The 17542-nt window shown below is 46.2% G+C and overlaps 2 protein-coding genes across 6 annotated transcripts in view; one reads left to right on the top strand and one right to left on the bottom strand.

Annotated features, from left to right (window-relative positions):
* The window catches only part of LOC106809287 (peritrophin-1-like), an 11285-nt gene extending 5647 nt beyond the window's left edge, over positions 1 to 5638 (top strand). The window contains exons 2-3 of the mRNA XM_014812306.1: positions 2226 to 2309; positions 4502 to 5638. Coding sequence (XP_014667792.1) covers positions 2226 to 2309; positions 4502 to 4662 — 245 coding nt within the window. The 3' untranslated portion in view covers positions 4663 to 5638. The remainder of the gene's footprint in view (positions 1 to 2225; positions 2310 to 4501) is intronic.
* Positions 5639 to 6434: 796 nt separating this feature from the next.
* The window catches only part of LOC106809286 (xaa-Pro aminopeptidase 1-like), a 37799-nt gene continuing 26691 nt past the window's right edge, over positions 6435 to 17542 (bottom strand). For 4 of the 5 annotated variants that reach the window (XM_014812300.1, XM_014812303.1, XM_014812302.1 and 1 more), the window contains 13 exons: positions 16620 to 16715; positions 16224 to 16305; positions 15574 to 15763; positions 14167 to 14253; positions 13606 to 13715; positions 13167 to 13316; positions 12730 to 12790; positions 12364 to 12433; positions 12125 to 12229; positions 10482 to 10553; positions 9275 to 9351; positions 7492 to 7590; positions 6435 to 6931 (listed from right to left, as the gene is read on the bottom strand). In XM_014812300.1, the coding sequence (XP_014667786.1) occupies positions 6812 to 6931; positions 7492 to 7590; positions 9275 to 9351; positions 10482 to 10553; positions 12125 to 12229; positions 12364 to 12433; positions 12730 to 12790; positions 13167 to 13316; positions 13606 to 13715; positions 14167 to 14253; positions 15574 to 15763; positions 16224 to 16305; positions 16620 to 16715 (1319 nt within the window). In that variant the 3' untranslated portion in view covers positions 6435 to 6811. Of the gene's footprint in view, positions 6932 to 7491; positions 7591 to 9274; positions 9352 to 10481; positions 10554 to 10627; positions 10697 to 12124; positions 12230 to 12363; positions 12434 to 12729; positions 12791 to 13166; positions 13317 to 13605; positions 13716 to 14166; positions 14254 to 15573; positions 15764 to 16223; positions 16306 to 16619; positions 16716 to 17542 lie in introns of all 5 variants that reach the window. The other variant, XM_014812304.1, reaches the window with a different exon arrangement.

The following is a 17542-nucleotide window of genomic DNA, read 5'->3' as shown; positions in this document are numbered from 1 at the left end:
ATAACCACACACCACACACACACACACACACACACACACACACACACACACAACACACACACACACATATATATAATATATATATATATATATATACGGTTTGCCATGATCGCAGGAATGGGCGGCGAAGCAGGTGGCGTGGACGGAGGCTGTCCGCCCGCGAAGCTGAAATATCGGGCTGGCCACCTACGGCCGTAGCTTCACATGTCCTCCTTTGACTGGGAGCACGACATCGGCGACCCGGCGAGGCGCCGGCAAGGCCGGACGATTCACGGCCGAGGACGGGTTACCTCTCCTATTACGAGGTAACGAACTTGCGCGCGCTAGGGGGAGGGTTGTTGCTTAGAATCGTAACTGACCCTAGCGTTAGGGTTAGTAGCCATAAGGATAGCGCTAGTCCTAACGTCTCCTTCTAAACGGCTAGTAAAACAATGTTTAATCCTAGGGTTAGTTCTAGTTTTAACATCACGCTCTAAAGTGTTGTCGTTCTAAATCGTTGGTCCTGCTTCCAACTTAATTATCTTTTACATCGTTTGGTTAAAACAATGTTTACTCCTAAAGGCTAGTCCTAGTTCTAACCTCTCGTTCTAAAGCGTTTGTGAGCAAGATAATAACGTTATTCTGACTAGTACTATGCCACAATTCAAATAAAACTTATATCACGTGGATCAGACAATAACCCGAGGCCATGTCCGACATTTTATTCGCGAGTAGCGCTTCGATGACTTTCGGCAGGGGTACGACGAATAGCCAATATGAATATATATATATATATATATATATATATTATATATATATATGTGTGTGTGTGCCAGTGTGCGTGCGTGCACGTGCGTGCGTGCGTGCGTGCGTCGTGTGTGCGTGTGCGTGCGCCGGTGCTGTGTGTGGTGTGCGTATGCTGCGTGTGTGGTGTGTGTGTGTTGTGTGTGTGTGTGTGTGTGCGTGTGTGTGTGTGCGCGCACGCGCGTGTGTGTACGTATGTAGAGAGGAGAGAGAGAGGGCGGGACAGGAAAGCGGAGATCTATAGAAATATGTCTATTATTTATGTACGCCTGGTGATAATACTATGAGCGTATTACGTACTCCTGATTACTAGGAGGGATTATCTCGGGCGATATATGTTGTGCTTATAGTTGAGTGCTGGCGCGGGCGATTTATCATGCGCCGCTGTTATTAAACGGCGTCCAGTCTAACGCAGCGCGCTAGTCGTGTGAGAATTGATAATTTGAGGCAGCCGGCAGTTATAATTTTACTGTTGCTCGGTATAGTGCAACTTACAGGAGAACGCCATCTTTCACAATTAGCCGCACAGATTACTTATTACGTTACAAGAATAATAGTATTACGCTCTTACTTATTGAACTTGCGAACTGCAACCCATATCTATTCTTCTTCTTCTTCTTCTTCTTCTTCTTCCCATCCTTCTTTTTCTTCTTCTTCTTCTTCCTCATTTTTCTTCTGCGGCGGCGGGGTGGTTCCGTGCGCAAAAACCTTGAGGGAAAGAAATTAATCCATTTCCACCTCAGCAGCCCGCTATGCGAGCATGAAAAACATCTCCTGGCCGGCACCAAGAGGCGACCCGGAATGGGCCAGGCATGACGAGATGGCGCAGCCGGCAAGCTTTTGATTTCTTATTATTTTTTACTGTTTGGGATGGGATGGGACGAGATGGGATGGCATGGCATGGGATGGCATGCGATGGCATGTGATGGGATGGGACGGCATGGCATGGAATGGCATGGCATGGAATGGCATGGGATGGGATGAGATGGAATGGGTGCGATAGGATGGGATGGGATGGGATGGCATGGGATGGGATGGGATGACATGGGATGGCATGGCATGGCATGGCATGGCATGGGATGGCATGGCATGGCATGGCATGGAATGGGATGGGATGGGATATGGGATGGGATGGGATGGGACGCGGTGCGATGGGATGGGATGGAATGGGATGGATGCATGCATGCATGGATAGATAGATAGTTAGATTTTTTGAGTATTTTCCTTTCAACCAAGCGGTCACCAACTGAGTACCGCCACTGGACAACGCCGGGTATCCCGCTAGTCTACGATATATTTCTCAATTATAAAGAGTCTGTTCATAAGACACAATATCACGGATGATTAAATGCAAAATATGCTGCAATAATAGCCATCATCAAACACACATTTTTCAACTACAAAGAGTTTGTTCATAAGAGACGCTGCACTGATTCTTACAGGTAAAAACCCGCTGCTGACGACGATTAAGAACGGACTACCGGCCGTGTACGAACTAGACGGCTACGTCGACCCTGATGAAGAACGTACGTGCACTACCCACTTACCACTGTGTTCTGTTGAAGATATGTTGATGATTACGTTCTCATATTATTCACACAGACGCGCGTGCGCGCGCGCACACACACGCACACACGCGGCAGCGCGCACTACAGCACGCACGCACGCACACACACACCACACGCACACATACACACACAGACACACTCACACACACACATCCACACACACACACACACACACACACACATCACACATCACACACAACACACATACAACAGCACACGCCAATACGCCGACACGCATCCACAGCACGCGAGTACATACATACATACATACACACACACACAACATCACACACGCGCGCGCAGCACACAACCACACCACACACACACACACCACAGCACACACACACACACACACACACACACACACACACACACACACACATTATATATGAGTATATGTATATATATATGAATATATATAGCGCTTATTATTTATTTATTATTATTTTTGTTTATTATTATATATATATATAAAAAAACACACACACACCACGGCAGCGCCACACGAACGCAGCACGCGCACGCACGCCGCACGCACGACCACACACGCTCACGCCACACACATACAAACTATATTATTATATAAACAGAAGTATATAAGACGTTGGTGGGGGAAAAGCAATTCGCAGACGGCCGCGAGAGTAACCTTAAGGCGACCAATAATTCCCTCTATATCACGCCCCTGATATATATTAAATCAAATTGAATTTATCAAAATCTCATTGAATGCACACACAGCGGAATGAGGCGTATGGCTCGTGTCTATAATCGCTACTACTAAACGTAGCTTCTAAAGTGATATTAAAGCAGCGCAATAATAAAATCATATAACGCAATAAATATATCAAGCCCCTCCGCCAATACTCACATCTATGCACATCCGCCTCTATAGCAGAGACATCAGCGCGCTCGAATAAACACACTGACAGTTTTTATCGAGAGTGACGTTTGTTTAATTTAATCGACTGTACGTCTACTTTAATTGGATGCATCCGTCCGCATCACCTTACAGCTCGAACTAACGAGCTTACAGTTTCATCATATAGGATTCCGTTGCTGCGCGTACGTACATCACATCACATGTATATAGTTTCGCTGAGAGGGTCTATGTCCCCCAGGGTACTGCCGGAACGTACCCTGGGTACGGTCCGGTATACCGGTACGTACCCTGGTTCTATTTAATATGCCGGACCGTACATCGCCTACTCCACTAACGAGTCTAGGGAGTCGCCTACGCCTACTCCCTAACCCTAACCATAACCCTAACCAATCAATATCAAATAGTTACCAGGGTACGTTCCGGTATACCGGACCGTACCCGGGGTACGTTCCAGCAGTACCCTGGGGGACATAGACCCTATGAGCTATAGTATCGCTCCAGCCATTAGCTTCTCCTGTTGCTCCTCTATTCGAGAACCTGCCAGGGCAATCTACAATGAAAAAATGGCGCCGTGGGTTTCTAAGGGACTAAGGGACATAGGCACTTCATCCGTCGCGGGGTTATAAATTACACATGTATATGCTCGTAGCCTGCATGCCGGCCAATTAATTCTGGCGCATAGGCGCTACCCGGTAACAGTATAGGCCCTAAACTATGTTAAAGACCTTACGGTACACGTACACCAAATACCATGCTATAGATAGGTTTTATGGTATTCTACAGATACACTATGAGTCGTGATTGTTCACGGTAGAGGAATATGCGGCGTATGTTTAACGTGTTCGAAGATAAATATTTTTTACCCAATCAGAGGGCAGTCAGCGGCATTGTCACACGTAATTTAACCGCAGTTAAATTCATCGTCGCCCAATCATGAGCCGGTATGCGTACTTTATATTAATTTAACCGCGACTGAACTCATGAATCCTGAATACGATGGTCAACCCTACGCAACATGAGTGATGACAGACCTCGCGAGCAGGCGTGTAGGTACGACGGCGTGGCCATCCACGAGGAAGTACCCCCACCCCTCCAAGTGCGCGTAACTTTCACGATAATAAATAATAATGATAATGATAATAATAATAAATATTTGTCAATACTAAATGCAGTACGTGTCAATTGACATTATTAGACAATCGTTTTCGTGCGCGCGCATTCAAAAAAACTAAATCGGTTCTTGTTTCTTTGTTCGCTTTAATCCTCGCAGATAAACCAGATGGATTTTACACAGACGAGAAGGATCCGACGAAATACTTGAACATTTCCGATGGCATCGTATACGAGGTACAGTGCCCGCCCGGTCTGGTGTGGAACCAGGAGAAACGGCAATGCGACTGGCCCCAGGCGCAAAATGCTAATCCGAATTAACACGATACGTCGACTTAGCTACAAGAAAGATGGAGATCTCAAGAGAGATCAAGCCGAAGCTGAAATATAGTACATCTGCATCAAAACATGACTGAACTAGTAGATCTAAACCAGACGATATTTGATACTAGAAGATATATGAACCAGATCGAGGTTATGTGATACTAAAACCGTCCTTTCTACTAAGATTTCCTTCTTTCCGTGGAACATTTTGAGTTTCGCGCTGAATTAACTATTTCGCACAGCGTCCCCTTTTTTTAGTCAGACCCGGATCGGAGAATCTCTGATCACGTACGCCTCTTTTTCGCATATCGTTTACATGTTTTACCGACGTTTGTGCTCATTATCTTCTAACACAGAGAACAATAACGTTACCATACTGTGTTTATGCCGTCGTAGACTAAATGAAAATGTGTGCGTGCGTGCGTGCGTGCGTACGTGTGTGTGTGTGTGTGTGTGTGTGTGTGTGTGTGTGTGTGTGTGTGTGTGTGTGTGCACGTGAATAAAGGTTTTTTCGTTAGTAAAAAAAATCGGATTAGGATCCGATTTTTGAATCTCAATTAAGGTCCTATCTACTTTTACCAAGTGCCAGTATTACTATAATAGCATTATCGAGTATTGATCCTGCGTAACCCTACGTCGAGTGTTGACTGAAGAAATAACGAGTCAAGTTGCGCCTGAAATTGTTTAGAAGATTTGAAAATGCTCATCTGTTACCGTTTGTATGCCGTGTGACGTGTATGTACGCGATGCAATATCCCACTAACCTTAACACGCGGCGTGATATGGCACGCCACTAAATACGAGACGCCAAAATATACTATCGCTGTATACACTACCGTGATAGATTTGTGGCAACACGCCCATGTACCACACCATTGTCGTACACACATGTCGTGGACGCCACGCGAGTAGATTACATAGCGTTTATTACGCGAATATATAGCAAAACGCATATCATGATCAGCACTGTTAATCCGGTCTTTCGTATTTGTTTCGTGTAGCTATATGCGAATTTATATAGTCTATACCTATAGTCTGTGGTTCGTGTGGATCTGTGCTAGTGGCCTCGTATAGAAGACGATGGGGGAGAACGACGGGTTCAAGCAAATGAGAGCAATACGTGAATTTGGATCGCCATCATACAAGTGTTTTAACATCAAGTGCAGAATTACAAGTGTAATTCACAAAATTAAATTACGAATGAATCAATACCTCAATTTATTATTAAACAAGTAACGTGTTATAAATCAAAAAACGAAACGCGCTGCGAGTTTTGTACGGTGCGATCGCTACATGCGCGTTTTAAAAATAACTACCTCAAGTTTGAATACCTACAACAGACACTGAGAGAGCACTCGCGTCTGCTACTCTTAGCAGACGAGCCGATTCAAGGTTACTGCGAGGTCAGGCTTAACCGGCTTATCAAAGTGCTAATCCTTCTAAACATTATAAGCTTCTTCGTGCGGACTTTTTCACTTTTCCTACGACATCGATTTAAACAACGAATTAACAGCTGGAAATCGTATCTGTCTCGCGTTTGCCCTCTATCTCTCTCTCTCTCTCTCTCGCGTTTGCCCTCCATCTCTCTCTCTCTCTCTCTCTCTCTCTCTCTCTCTCTCTCTCTCTCTCTCACATTCATTCTCTGTCACGCTGCTCTCTCTCGCACACTCTTTCCAAGTTCGGAATATATTCCGACACATACTGAGAGCCAACTAAAAATCGACATCTCATCTCATCAACAGCAATAAACGCAAACTAAACACGGGCGATTTATTGCGCAACAAATTATCCATTTTTATTAGGAAATCATCATATCAACGGCTCATATCCTTGCACCAGACTAGTAGCATCGAAACCATGTCTCGTGTATAATATATGTGACTTTATAAGCAATATCATCGGTATGTAAATCCACGTCCTAACCTCGCAAGCACATGATCAAGTCAGCGAGGTGCAGAAGGCAATCAGAACGAGTTTCTAAGCTCAACATTTTGGCCGACTGCCAACAAATTGACGCGCGGAGAGCTCAGAAACGCGTTATCCGCAACACACAGTATAAATCATCTCACAAAAAATATCGGAATTCACTATTCGACCCGCAACGCCCGTCACCCGTTCACCGCCGCTGCCCGACGGTGGTGCACTCTCACTCGATGTGCTCGGTCTCGCGGAGGAGCCACTGTAGCGCCTCGGTGCGGCCCTGCTGCTTCAACACGGGCGCCACCACCTCCCTGCAGCGCGCGTGGTAGCGGTTCAACCAGGCCATCTACAAGCACAAACACACACACACACAGAGAACCATGAGCCCATTACCCATAATAGCATGAATATATGCATGCAATACTGTATACATATACATATTTATAAACTTTGCAGATGTGTTCCTGGCAATAGTAATAGTAGTAAAAGCAATAGTCTCGATGCAATAGCACTCATTATACTTATTATAGCACGCATGCAGCAGCAGACACTGAGGTAGCAATTTTTTCAATCTATTTTTGGTACAGTAATAGAATCCTAATTGTAACGTAGTAAAGAATCTCAACTGGCTTTAGATATAATGCCCTGCCATTAATTATAGTAGCACTACCTATAAAGCAAAAAAATGCAATCTTTTCATGCGATCCTTCCCCGGTCGGTACTTCCAATCTACACCCCCCTTTGTCGCAAAAATTCCTAGACCGTTTACCTACCCCTTTTCAAACCGTAAATATATTTTAGAACACCCCCCCCCCCTTTTTCACCACACCCCGGGCTCGTAAAACGCTGTGGAGTGGCGCCGGGAGATGGGGGGGGGGTCGGCAGTGAGGGGGTCGTAAGACCTACCTCCTGCTGCGTGAAGATGGTTCTATCGATCAGCTTCGTCTGTATTGGCACCAGCGTGATCGGTTCGTAGGTGAGGAAGTCCTTGCCGTGGAAACGATGCTGAAAGTAGACGAGAATAGACAGAGAGCCCCCGTGAGACACGCTAGCCACGCCGCCAATATAGAGTCGTGAGAGGGGGGCCTATATATATATATATATATATAGCGACAGTATACGCACACACATACGCACGCACGCACGCACACACACACATATAATATATATATATATATATATATATATCAGTGCTGCCACTCAGGATATTACAAAAACAGTATAAAGTCTGTTCAGAAAAAAGTAAACAAGCTACAGGAATGATGTGTGCAATGCCATGAGGCGTTGTCTCTTGAACCCTCGGTCTAGAATATTGCGCATTGCTCATTTGACATTTGGTCACTGACAGCAGAGAGCTGAGAGCAAAAACACTCCACTGAACAGAGCACACATCACTCCTGCAACAAGACTAGCAAAGCACATCTTTCATCTCCTCAAATACAGTGTACCTAAATGTAAGTTCGAAAAGTAGATGTATAATGTCGCTCGGTCAGAAACCCGGGAGAAAGCTGACACGCTGTCGTCTTTCAGTTGGCCCGTGTGTGATATAGCGTACAGTGACGTCATGTCACATGCGGGCAAAGACCGTATGCATGCATGTATTGTCTTCCCACACGATCGTCCATCGCCGATCTCTCACTCTCCCCACGCAGCCTCCAACGCTACACTTATTATTTATTGGTTTGTTATTGTGTTGTTTACTCAGTGTTATTTATAGATGGGTATGAAGGCTCTACCCGAGTCAGCATTTACGCTTATGTTTGGCCTTTCTTTCGCAGTTAGGAGTTATTGGTGGTACAATTAAGAATTCATTTTGCAAAATGTTTATTTTACTTTTACTGATTCCTCGGAACAGCCGGCTGGGGGAGTAGGGCTATAAGTAGGCCATATAAGCCATTACTAAACGCAAAACCACTGGCTTCTTCTTCTTATATATAAAACAATTAACCCGTTTTAGAGCTAATCTTAAGCGACAGACATTTCCTGAGAGGCATATTTGCGATATCTTTAGAGACACGAGATAAGCGGAAAGAACCAGCTGTGCATAACGGCTCGCCACACATCATCTGTAGATGGCCCGCGGCTATGCAAGTCTCCCCCCCCCACCACCACCAAAAAGCATAAAGTGACATATACGCCCGGTAACGCTTTCACTAACGTGTACTACACTAACGCACACTAAGAGCACAGCAATATGCACACCTTACACGTCACAGCGAAAAGAACAGAACTCAAACTTAAACACACACGTAAAAGTGAATAACGCTCGGATATGTTAAACAACGACAAATCAACAGATGTAGAAATTCCCGACGATGTGCAAAATGATGACGTATCTCTCTATCAGACCAAACCACCTTGGCGATTTGCGCGCCCCTGCGAAAAGTAGGCTCTGAAACGCTTGCAAATTCCAACGGCTCGCGCGCAGCCCTAGGCAACGCATACACACTCAGCTTTCCCCCACTCTAGAAAACAAACACGCGAAACGTTCTTCAGATGTCGGGATACTGGATACGCCTGCCCAGGCTCGCATGCGCGCTAGATAATGGTTATACATTTTCTATGATTAGCCATGCAATAAAGGGAACCGGAAGAGAAGGGAAGGGAACAGAAAGCAAGGGGAGTGAGCGGATGGGAAGGGAAGGTGAGGGAAAGTAAGGGAAGCTATCGCGTGTGTGTACGGGCTTACCGCTGTCTCTGCTATCACAACGAGGCACACGTTCTCGATCCGGCAGCCAAACAGCCCATCTTCGTAGTAACCCGGTTCTGCAATACCACGAAACACGCACACGCACACACGTCACCAGATAAATCCCAGAACAAGTTAATACGACGTCATGTAGAAAAATGTTTGAGGAGTAATGGATTAGCGCTGCAGTTATCAGGATAATATTAGGGACAATTTTTGACAAAAAAAAACACTAGACCTGTTGTCGGAACCGCTGCTAACTGGTTTCTTACACGGATTTATGACAAAATGAGATTACTATTAACAATATCTGACAGCATACGTCAGAAATAAATACCGTGCACCAGCAGCACCGGTACACACAGACATGTGCTCGCACGCGTTACACCACAAACACTATCGAAATAGTGTGATGCTATATTTTTGGTTTCGTTGGAACGCGTAGAAAGTCGCACAATCAGGAGATCATGAACACGTATCTATGCATTCAGAAGTAAAGGAAACAATTATATAACATAACTTTAGCAGTACGAATGTTCGAAAATGCATAACGCTTGCATTGCATATAATTATTACTGTGTCAGTGGAAAGCTTGTGTTGGCTGGAAGACAATACTACTGTACAGGTTGTAAGATGTGCTGTCAAAGAAGACTTTACTATTGTGCTAGCTGTAAGATTTTGTTGAGGGGAGACTTTACTACTGTGCTAGCTGTAAGATTGTAAGATTGTGCTGAGGGGAGGAGACTTTACTACTATGCTAGCTGTAAGATTGTAAGATTGTGTTGGGGGAAACTTTGCTACTGTGCTGGTTGTAAGATAGTAAGATCGTACTGTGGTGTGGGGACTTTACTACTATGGTGGCTATAAGATTATAAGCCTGTGCTGGGGTGGGGTGGTGGGGGTATGTTACTACTGCGCTAGCTGTAAAATTGTAAGACTAGGCTGGGGTGGGGGACTTTACTACTGTGCAATTTCTAAGACCATGCAGGGGGAGAATACTGTGCTAGCTGTAAGATTGTGCAGGAGTGAAGTCTACTAATGTGTTTACTGTAGGTTTGTGTTGGGTGAAGACTACACTGCTGTGCAAGTTGTAAGCTTGTGCTGGAGGGGGAGGGGACTGCTGTGCTGGCTGTCACTGCTTCCCAGGTTTTCCTATCATGCACGTGTCTGCGTGTGCAATGTTGCCAAGCTGCTACGTATATCCTACCTATGGTCACCACCATGTGCTCTTCCAGTCCCACCTCCGTCGGCCGAGTCCTGAAGCTAATGTACTGCGGGCCTGCGTAAACACGAACACGATTACAGCGCCACCTATGTGCAACACAAAGCGGCCAGCGGGCATCGCATACACACCTATCGTGATTGTCATGTCGCCGCGAGTGCCGATTCCGTCCGGGCTGCTGTTGTGCTTCGATATCGGAGCTGAAAGCAGTGACGGCTAGCTTGGTAGCAAACGGCATGCGCGCTTTGCGACAACCCTGCCTCATTCACCACGTGCGGTCCTACGTGAGCCCTCTTGTCCAAGTTTTCAATTATTGGCTCGTTGCCCACATCAAGCCTTGCACTTATTCTCGAATGTTTCCGGACAGGTACAACCACGAGCAAACTCCACGACAGATGGCGCTCTCGCTCATGGGCTCAATCTACCACTGCCACAAGCAGATTTCCGTTACAATTTGTTTTACAGCAGCCAGGTTACTTGTATCCTATGTAAAAAGATTTGGACTAATAAAAGTTGCAAAGATTTTAAAAATCCAACCATTATTTTATGAAAAATTTGATAAAATAGTGATACGAAATAGTGCGCGTATTGTGAGCCCATTTACTACTTTCAAATCATGCGCTGTTTACGAATCTCCATTCGCTGGATTTTCCCGGAGCTCCGCCCACTTTAAAAATAGTGCTAGCATTGTGGCAGTGGTATCCTGAGTGTACGAAGGTGCACTGCATGCAGTTTGAACCACAAGTACATGGTGGAGGAATCCAACTATCATGCACTACTGGTACTATACAACGTAGTTATGTAGTTGTTCACAACAGGTTTCCATGGAGCAAAAGGTTACATGTTGTGAGAGCTACAAGTACGATGCCATCCGCACTTTCTCTCGTGGTCTTCGATTAAGTGTTATTACTTATTACTGACAAACATTTCTGCCATGTGGCATTTGATACTGAATGCATGAGGATTGCTGAGGGATAATTCACGAGGAATCACAAAAACTTTTGATGCACTCACGGATTTAAGAAGTGTAAGTAGATTTAAGAATAAGAAAGAAAACAGAGAAAGAGATAGCAAACAGTATTGAGTCTCTTATGACAGGGATAGGACAGGGATAAGCTCTCTTAGGACAACATACATTGCTACAACTGTGTATTCACCACACGCACGCAAATGCACACACGCACGCACGCACATGCACACACGCACATGCACGTACACACGCACGCATGCACGAATGAACGCACACACACATATTCTGTATATAGAATATATAGAATTTACTTTGTTTAATTTTTGCTCCACACATTCTGTTTGTCCAATATTGGTTTATGACGGTGAAAACCCGCAGGAAGAATAACAAAAAACAAGAAGAACATGAGCATTTATGTAATTGCAGCCACCTAGAAACAAACACCGTAAATTGCAGTGATTCGATGAGAAGACACTGCAATACATTAGATTAGATTACATCAGAATAGAGGCCAGCAGAGAGTTTTGCACAAAGAGAACATGTGCACACACACACACACATGATAAACTAACGCCAGGGGGCGCCCTGTCCCACAAGCGACAGTTAAAGAGAGCGGTAGCAGATGCGCGGGCAGCGGCCATAATAAACTTTGACCGACCTTCGTGAACGTTGAGGAATGCACCGACTCCATGTCCGGTGCCGTGCATGTAGTCCAACCCCACGTCCCACAATGCCTTCCGCGCGTTACAGTCGATCACATGACCTACACAGAAACAGGAGATGAGTTTGCATGGTGATCGGTCGATGGATGTTTTTGCACTCACTGACACATGCTGCTCACTTAATGTGTAATAAACAGATTTAATGGTGGCAAGAGTCTTGGTATTTAATGTTTACCTTTGGTTCCAGAAGGAAAGATTAGGGAATCAAGAGCAATGTGTCCTTTCAATACTCTTGTATAGCATTCCTGTGATTTAATAAACATAAAAAGTGCAGTTACACAGTAAAACCACAAATTAATTCATCACAATAGCAATATTTCAGAAACCGTAAATGGACAATAAAAATGGAGAAAAAAAATGAATAAACGAGAATAATTCAACCCCTACTCATGTGCACATGTGGACACTACAGTGTGACGTTTATGTGAAGCATACAGACTAGTATGTACTAAGACCATCATGAGTCGTACCAGCAAACACAAAATGTGAATTTATAATAGCGTTTTAGAGATCGTGAGTTGAGCTTGAATGGCAGACGTACCATCTCCAGCTGTGATGGCTCGCCAAAGTGCATGGTGCGCGTAACGTCTGTCGTTCCATCTCTGTAAATAACACAGGGAACGACATTACATATACAGTTCTTCCATTATAGGAGGGGGGAAGAGAGGGAGAAAAGAGAGAGCGAGAAAGAACGAGTGAGGAAGAGAGAGAGAGAGAGAATGAGTGAGGGAGAGAGAGAGAGAGAAAGAGAGAGAGAGAAAGAAAGAGTGAGGCAGAGAGAGAGAGAGAGAGAGAGAGGAAAGAGAAAGAGGGGAAGATGAGAGAGAGTGGAAGAGGGGTGGATGAGACATAGAAAGAGACAGAGGAAATGAGAGAGAAGGAGAACAGGAGAAAGAGACTAAAAGAGTTAAAAAGTGAAACAGAGAAAGAGAGTGGGAGAGGAGTGTGTAACGTGTGATTGCTCGGTGAGCACTCTACCTGTACTGCGCTCCCGAGTCCAGCAGGTATAACTCTTGCATGGTGACAGGTCTGTTAGACGCCTCCGTCGGCTGGTAGTGGATGATGGCGCCATTAGGTCCCGAGCTGCTAATCGTTCCGAAGCTGAGGCTGACAAAGTCCGCCTGCTGGCTGCAAGAAACGCAGACGACGGCCAACAATTAAACTCCACTATGACATCGATATCACCTCGCTGTTCAATGATAGCAGGACAACAGGTACAAGGAGGGAGCCTTTGCTAACGATAGCCTGTGAATACAGACATCTTTTCATATTTCTCTTGAGTAAAATTTATAAAGTGACACCACCACTACGAAACGAATTGCCATCTACGAAGCACGTTTTTAGCGTTTCCCTCGGGTGACCCCTATACACAGGTTTGATTGCATCTATTTACCACCGGAACGGCCTACCCGCGTACCTTCTGAACTGCTCGGCCTTGGCCGAAGCTTTCAGCTCTGTCATCCCTCCTTTTGGCACTTCCTTCTCCAGCCAGGCAAACAGTTCGCAGAGGGCCACCGCATCCTTCACCTACGCAGACGCAGAGAGAGAGAGAGAGAGAGACGGCGCGTTAGCCGGCGCATCCGCGTGGCGTATCCGTGGCAACGCGACGACGTCCAGCACATTCTAGCGCGTCACATCATATGTAACTTCGTGTCTTATAACATCACGTCCTACTACATAATATTATGTCTTATAATGTCACATCATATATGTAACATAGTGTCTTATAACATCACGTCCTACTACATAATATAATGTCTTATAATGTCACATCATATATGTAACATAGTGTCTTATAACACTGCACACTGTCGTTTATCGTGAAATCGAATTGTGTTCCACTCGACATTTAGCGGCTCGAGACGAACAAGATGACGATCAGGAGGTGTGGCCAGCCCACCTCGTCACGCTCTGATTGGCCGACACCAACCACTCGGCGTGACGATTCACGCACCAGCCAACCTCGCTACGAACTCACGTGTGCGTTCTGCATGCCAGCGATCTCCGCAGCGTTCTTCAGTGCCTTCATCAGGGCGATCGGCGATGGATCCGAGATCCGCCGGCGCTGCAATGAGTAGGAGAAGATATTCGCCGCAAGAATGCAAATTCGACGCGGACATTGACTGCCGACACGTACGCTCCGCGAGCGGCGCTGACAAGCTGGGTTACAGTTTCGCGTAGATCTGGTATCGTGGCGATGCGAGAAAACGCACGCGCAATGTCGGACAATCGCGGCCACGATTCTGCAGTTTTTGTCGTAGTCGCGATGCACGGAAATTTCGGGTGCTATTATTGCTATCGCTGCGAACAGATCTGTATAACAGGAGTGAGAATGTGAGATGATGAGCGATTGCCCCTCAATGAATATATGTTTCCTACTATCTTACTCTTGATTGTATAGATGTGACCGCGCTACCTGTAATCACTTAATACAATACGAAGAATGCTAGCCAACTCCGTCACGACAGTAGAGGTGGCGGAAAGGTCGAGAGAGAAAGTTCGGCGATCGTTTCGCAGCGTCGTCACGCAAGATTTCCTGAACAAGATCCCCACACAAAATCCCTGAAGAAATTCCAGAAGCTTTCTACGACGACAATTTCCTCCACCCAAATCTCCCAAAGGAAACTCTGTGATGGTGATTTTTCGGCGAATTTTTTACTCTCCCGTGACCGCGGTGGCACCTCCGGACGTGGCGTCCAACGACTCGCTGGGGCGAGACGTGGGGCTCACCTCGGAGACGAGACATGGAAGCACCCCTCAGGGACGAGACGTGGGGCTTGCCTCAGGGACAAGACGTGGGGCTTGCCTCAGGCACAAAACGCGGGGCTTGCCTCAGAGACGAAATGCGAGGCTTGCCTCAGAGACGAGATGTAGGCTTCACCTCGAGGGCAAGACGCGGGGGCTCACCTCGAGAACTAGACACGGGGCCTCACCTCGGGGATGAGAACGTGGGGCTCGCCTCAGGGACGAGACGCAGGGTTTGCCTCAGAGACAAGATGCGGGGCTTGCTTCGGGGACGAGACATGGAAGCCCCCCTCAGGGACGAGACGTGGGGCTTGCCTCAGGGACGAGACGTGGGGCTCACCTCAGGGACAAGACGTGGGGCTCACCTCAGGGACGAGACGCGGGACTTGCCTCAGGCACAAGACGCGGGGCTTGCCTCAGGCACGAGACGTGGGGCTATCCTCAGGCACGAGATGCGGGGCTTGCATCAGGCACGAGACGCGGGGCTTGCCTCAGGCACGAGACGCGGAGCTTGCCTCAGGCACGAGATGCAGAGCTTTACTCAGGGACGAGACGCGGGGCTTGCCTCAAGCACGAGACGCGGAGCTTGCCTCAGGCACGAGACGTAGGCCTTGCCTCAGGCACGAGACGTGGGGCTCACCTCAGGCACGAGACGCGCGAGGCCGTGACTCGACTGGTCGGGGATCCACACCCTGCCGCTCACGTGCGGTTCGAGGCGGCAGAGGTCGTCGCAGAGGTCGGCGTACGCGTGCAGCGTGACCTTGATATGCTCATCGCTCGTCAGGTGCGCGTGAATCTCCGGCGTGACCTTGGCCTCGTCGACGTAGATGCTGCGAGACGGAGGGAGACGCGCAGTTAGCCGGAGTCGTCGGCCGCCGAGAGTGCGGCTTCCGCTCTTTTCTAATTCTAGCGATCTTTCGAATTCCTTCTACGACGCGCGTGCAATGTCGCTGAGGTTTTGTTTCATTCTTATTCCGTCTATGTGCGTTTCTATCATTCTTATTCCGTCTATGCGCGTTTTTGTATGGCTGCGAGAAGAATCGCTCTGACGTGCCAGCAACGAGTGTTCTAAACATTCTGCTTAGTATTGTCTCTGCGCAATGAGTGCCGATGTGTCAACAATGAGGCACGATAAAACACATACACGCATAGCTCAGCCAAACAAGCAGAAATATCCAAGAAGGACACCATGGTTATCTCACTCAGGCAAATAGGTCGCTTAACCTAATTAACATGCAAGTAAAAATTTCTAGTGAAACTATCGTGAAGTCGCTAATTTTTGGTCAGTACCTGACTCTATCCATTCCGATTAATGCATAAGCAAAAAATACAGGATTGTATTCAATATCAGAACCCCTCATATTGAAAAGCCCTAGAAAACAATGTTCAGAGTTAGAGAATACACAATGTTTAAAGTTAAAGTTACACACAGACATAGCGTACTGACATCATTTTAGGTCATATAAATAACAGACATATAAATATATGATTACATATTGGTTATGCATATTGGCAGGCCAATAACTAATTATATTAGAATTGAATAAAGCTTATCTAACTAAAATCCTGTGTCACCTATTCACAATTAGTGAAAATCACGAACTAAGCTGGTGAAACAATGTTGCTGAATACAGTTCTCACTAGAGGGCGACATGGCGCAGAGGTGGATAATGGATATATACTTACACGCTAATTCATCAAGAGCAGTCACAACCAACACCGACGCGTCCTTATCGTTCATCTTTCCTCTAACCTCGTGTATCTTGTCCTGCCATGTTTTGCCTGCAGGAGAAACACACAGACATCCACTACTGTCATGCATTCAAATCCAATCCGCAATAAACTCATCAAGAAATACGGTCACAACTAACATTCTACTCGTATCGAATAACTTCAATATTAACATCAAATTCAATATGAATCAAAACTAAGCATATAATCATGAACAAATCGCATGCCATTTCACAAATCTGCATATACCAATCACTCATTTAACGAAATGGCAAATAGTTTTTCGCAAGAACGCATTGCCATTATCGTCGTCAATAGGAAAGAGATTTTAACGAAATTTCACTTGAAGCATATTTTCTTTTGACAAAGGAACGCCCTTTGTCACACGAGGGTTTGGATCTAGCTACAACACCCTATAACATGAGTTTTTAGTACATCACCCAGGGTTCTCCCCACGTTGCGCAAACGGGGCGCGTGCGCCCCGTTTGGAAAAACTCCCCCCCCGTTTGAATCGTTGCGCCCCGTTTAAATTACCTCCGCCCCGTTTGGAAAATTCCACAACAATAAGTTTGACAGCGCCGGAATCGATCGTCAAGAAGTACTATTCGACCAGGACACACGGCGCATGTATTTTTACAGTACCACGCATGCACTGTAGCCAATACAACAGTCAACCTGTCCCTTACAGACTTACTGTACACCGACTCGGCTATATCTTATATATACAAGAACCCCAAATACCGTCTATGGTGTGGTGGCGATTTTACGCATTAATTAGTGTTACGGTAAAAAAACACGCCCCTTAGTTCCCCCCCCCTCCCCCTTCCCCTCCCCTTTCCCCTGTTTGAATTTCATCCTGGGGAGAACCCTGCGCTCCC

Source organism: Priapulus caudatus, unplaced genomic scaffold (genome assembly GCF_000485595.1).
Source record: "Priapulus caudatus unplaced genomic scaffold, Priapulus_caudatus-5.0.1 Scaffold342, whole genome shotgun sequence".
Taxonomy (NCBI): Eukaryota; Metazoa; Priapulida; class Priapulimorpha; order Priapulimorphida; family Priapulidae; genus Priapulus; species Priapulus caudatus.
Note: the sequence above shows the minus strand (reverse complement) of the source record. Positions and strands in the feature narration are given on the sequence as shown.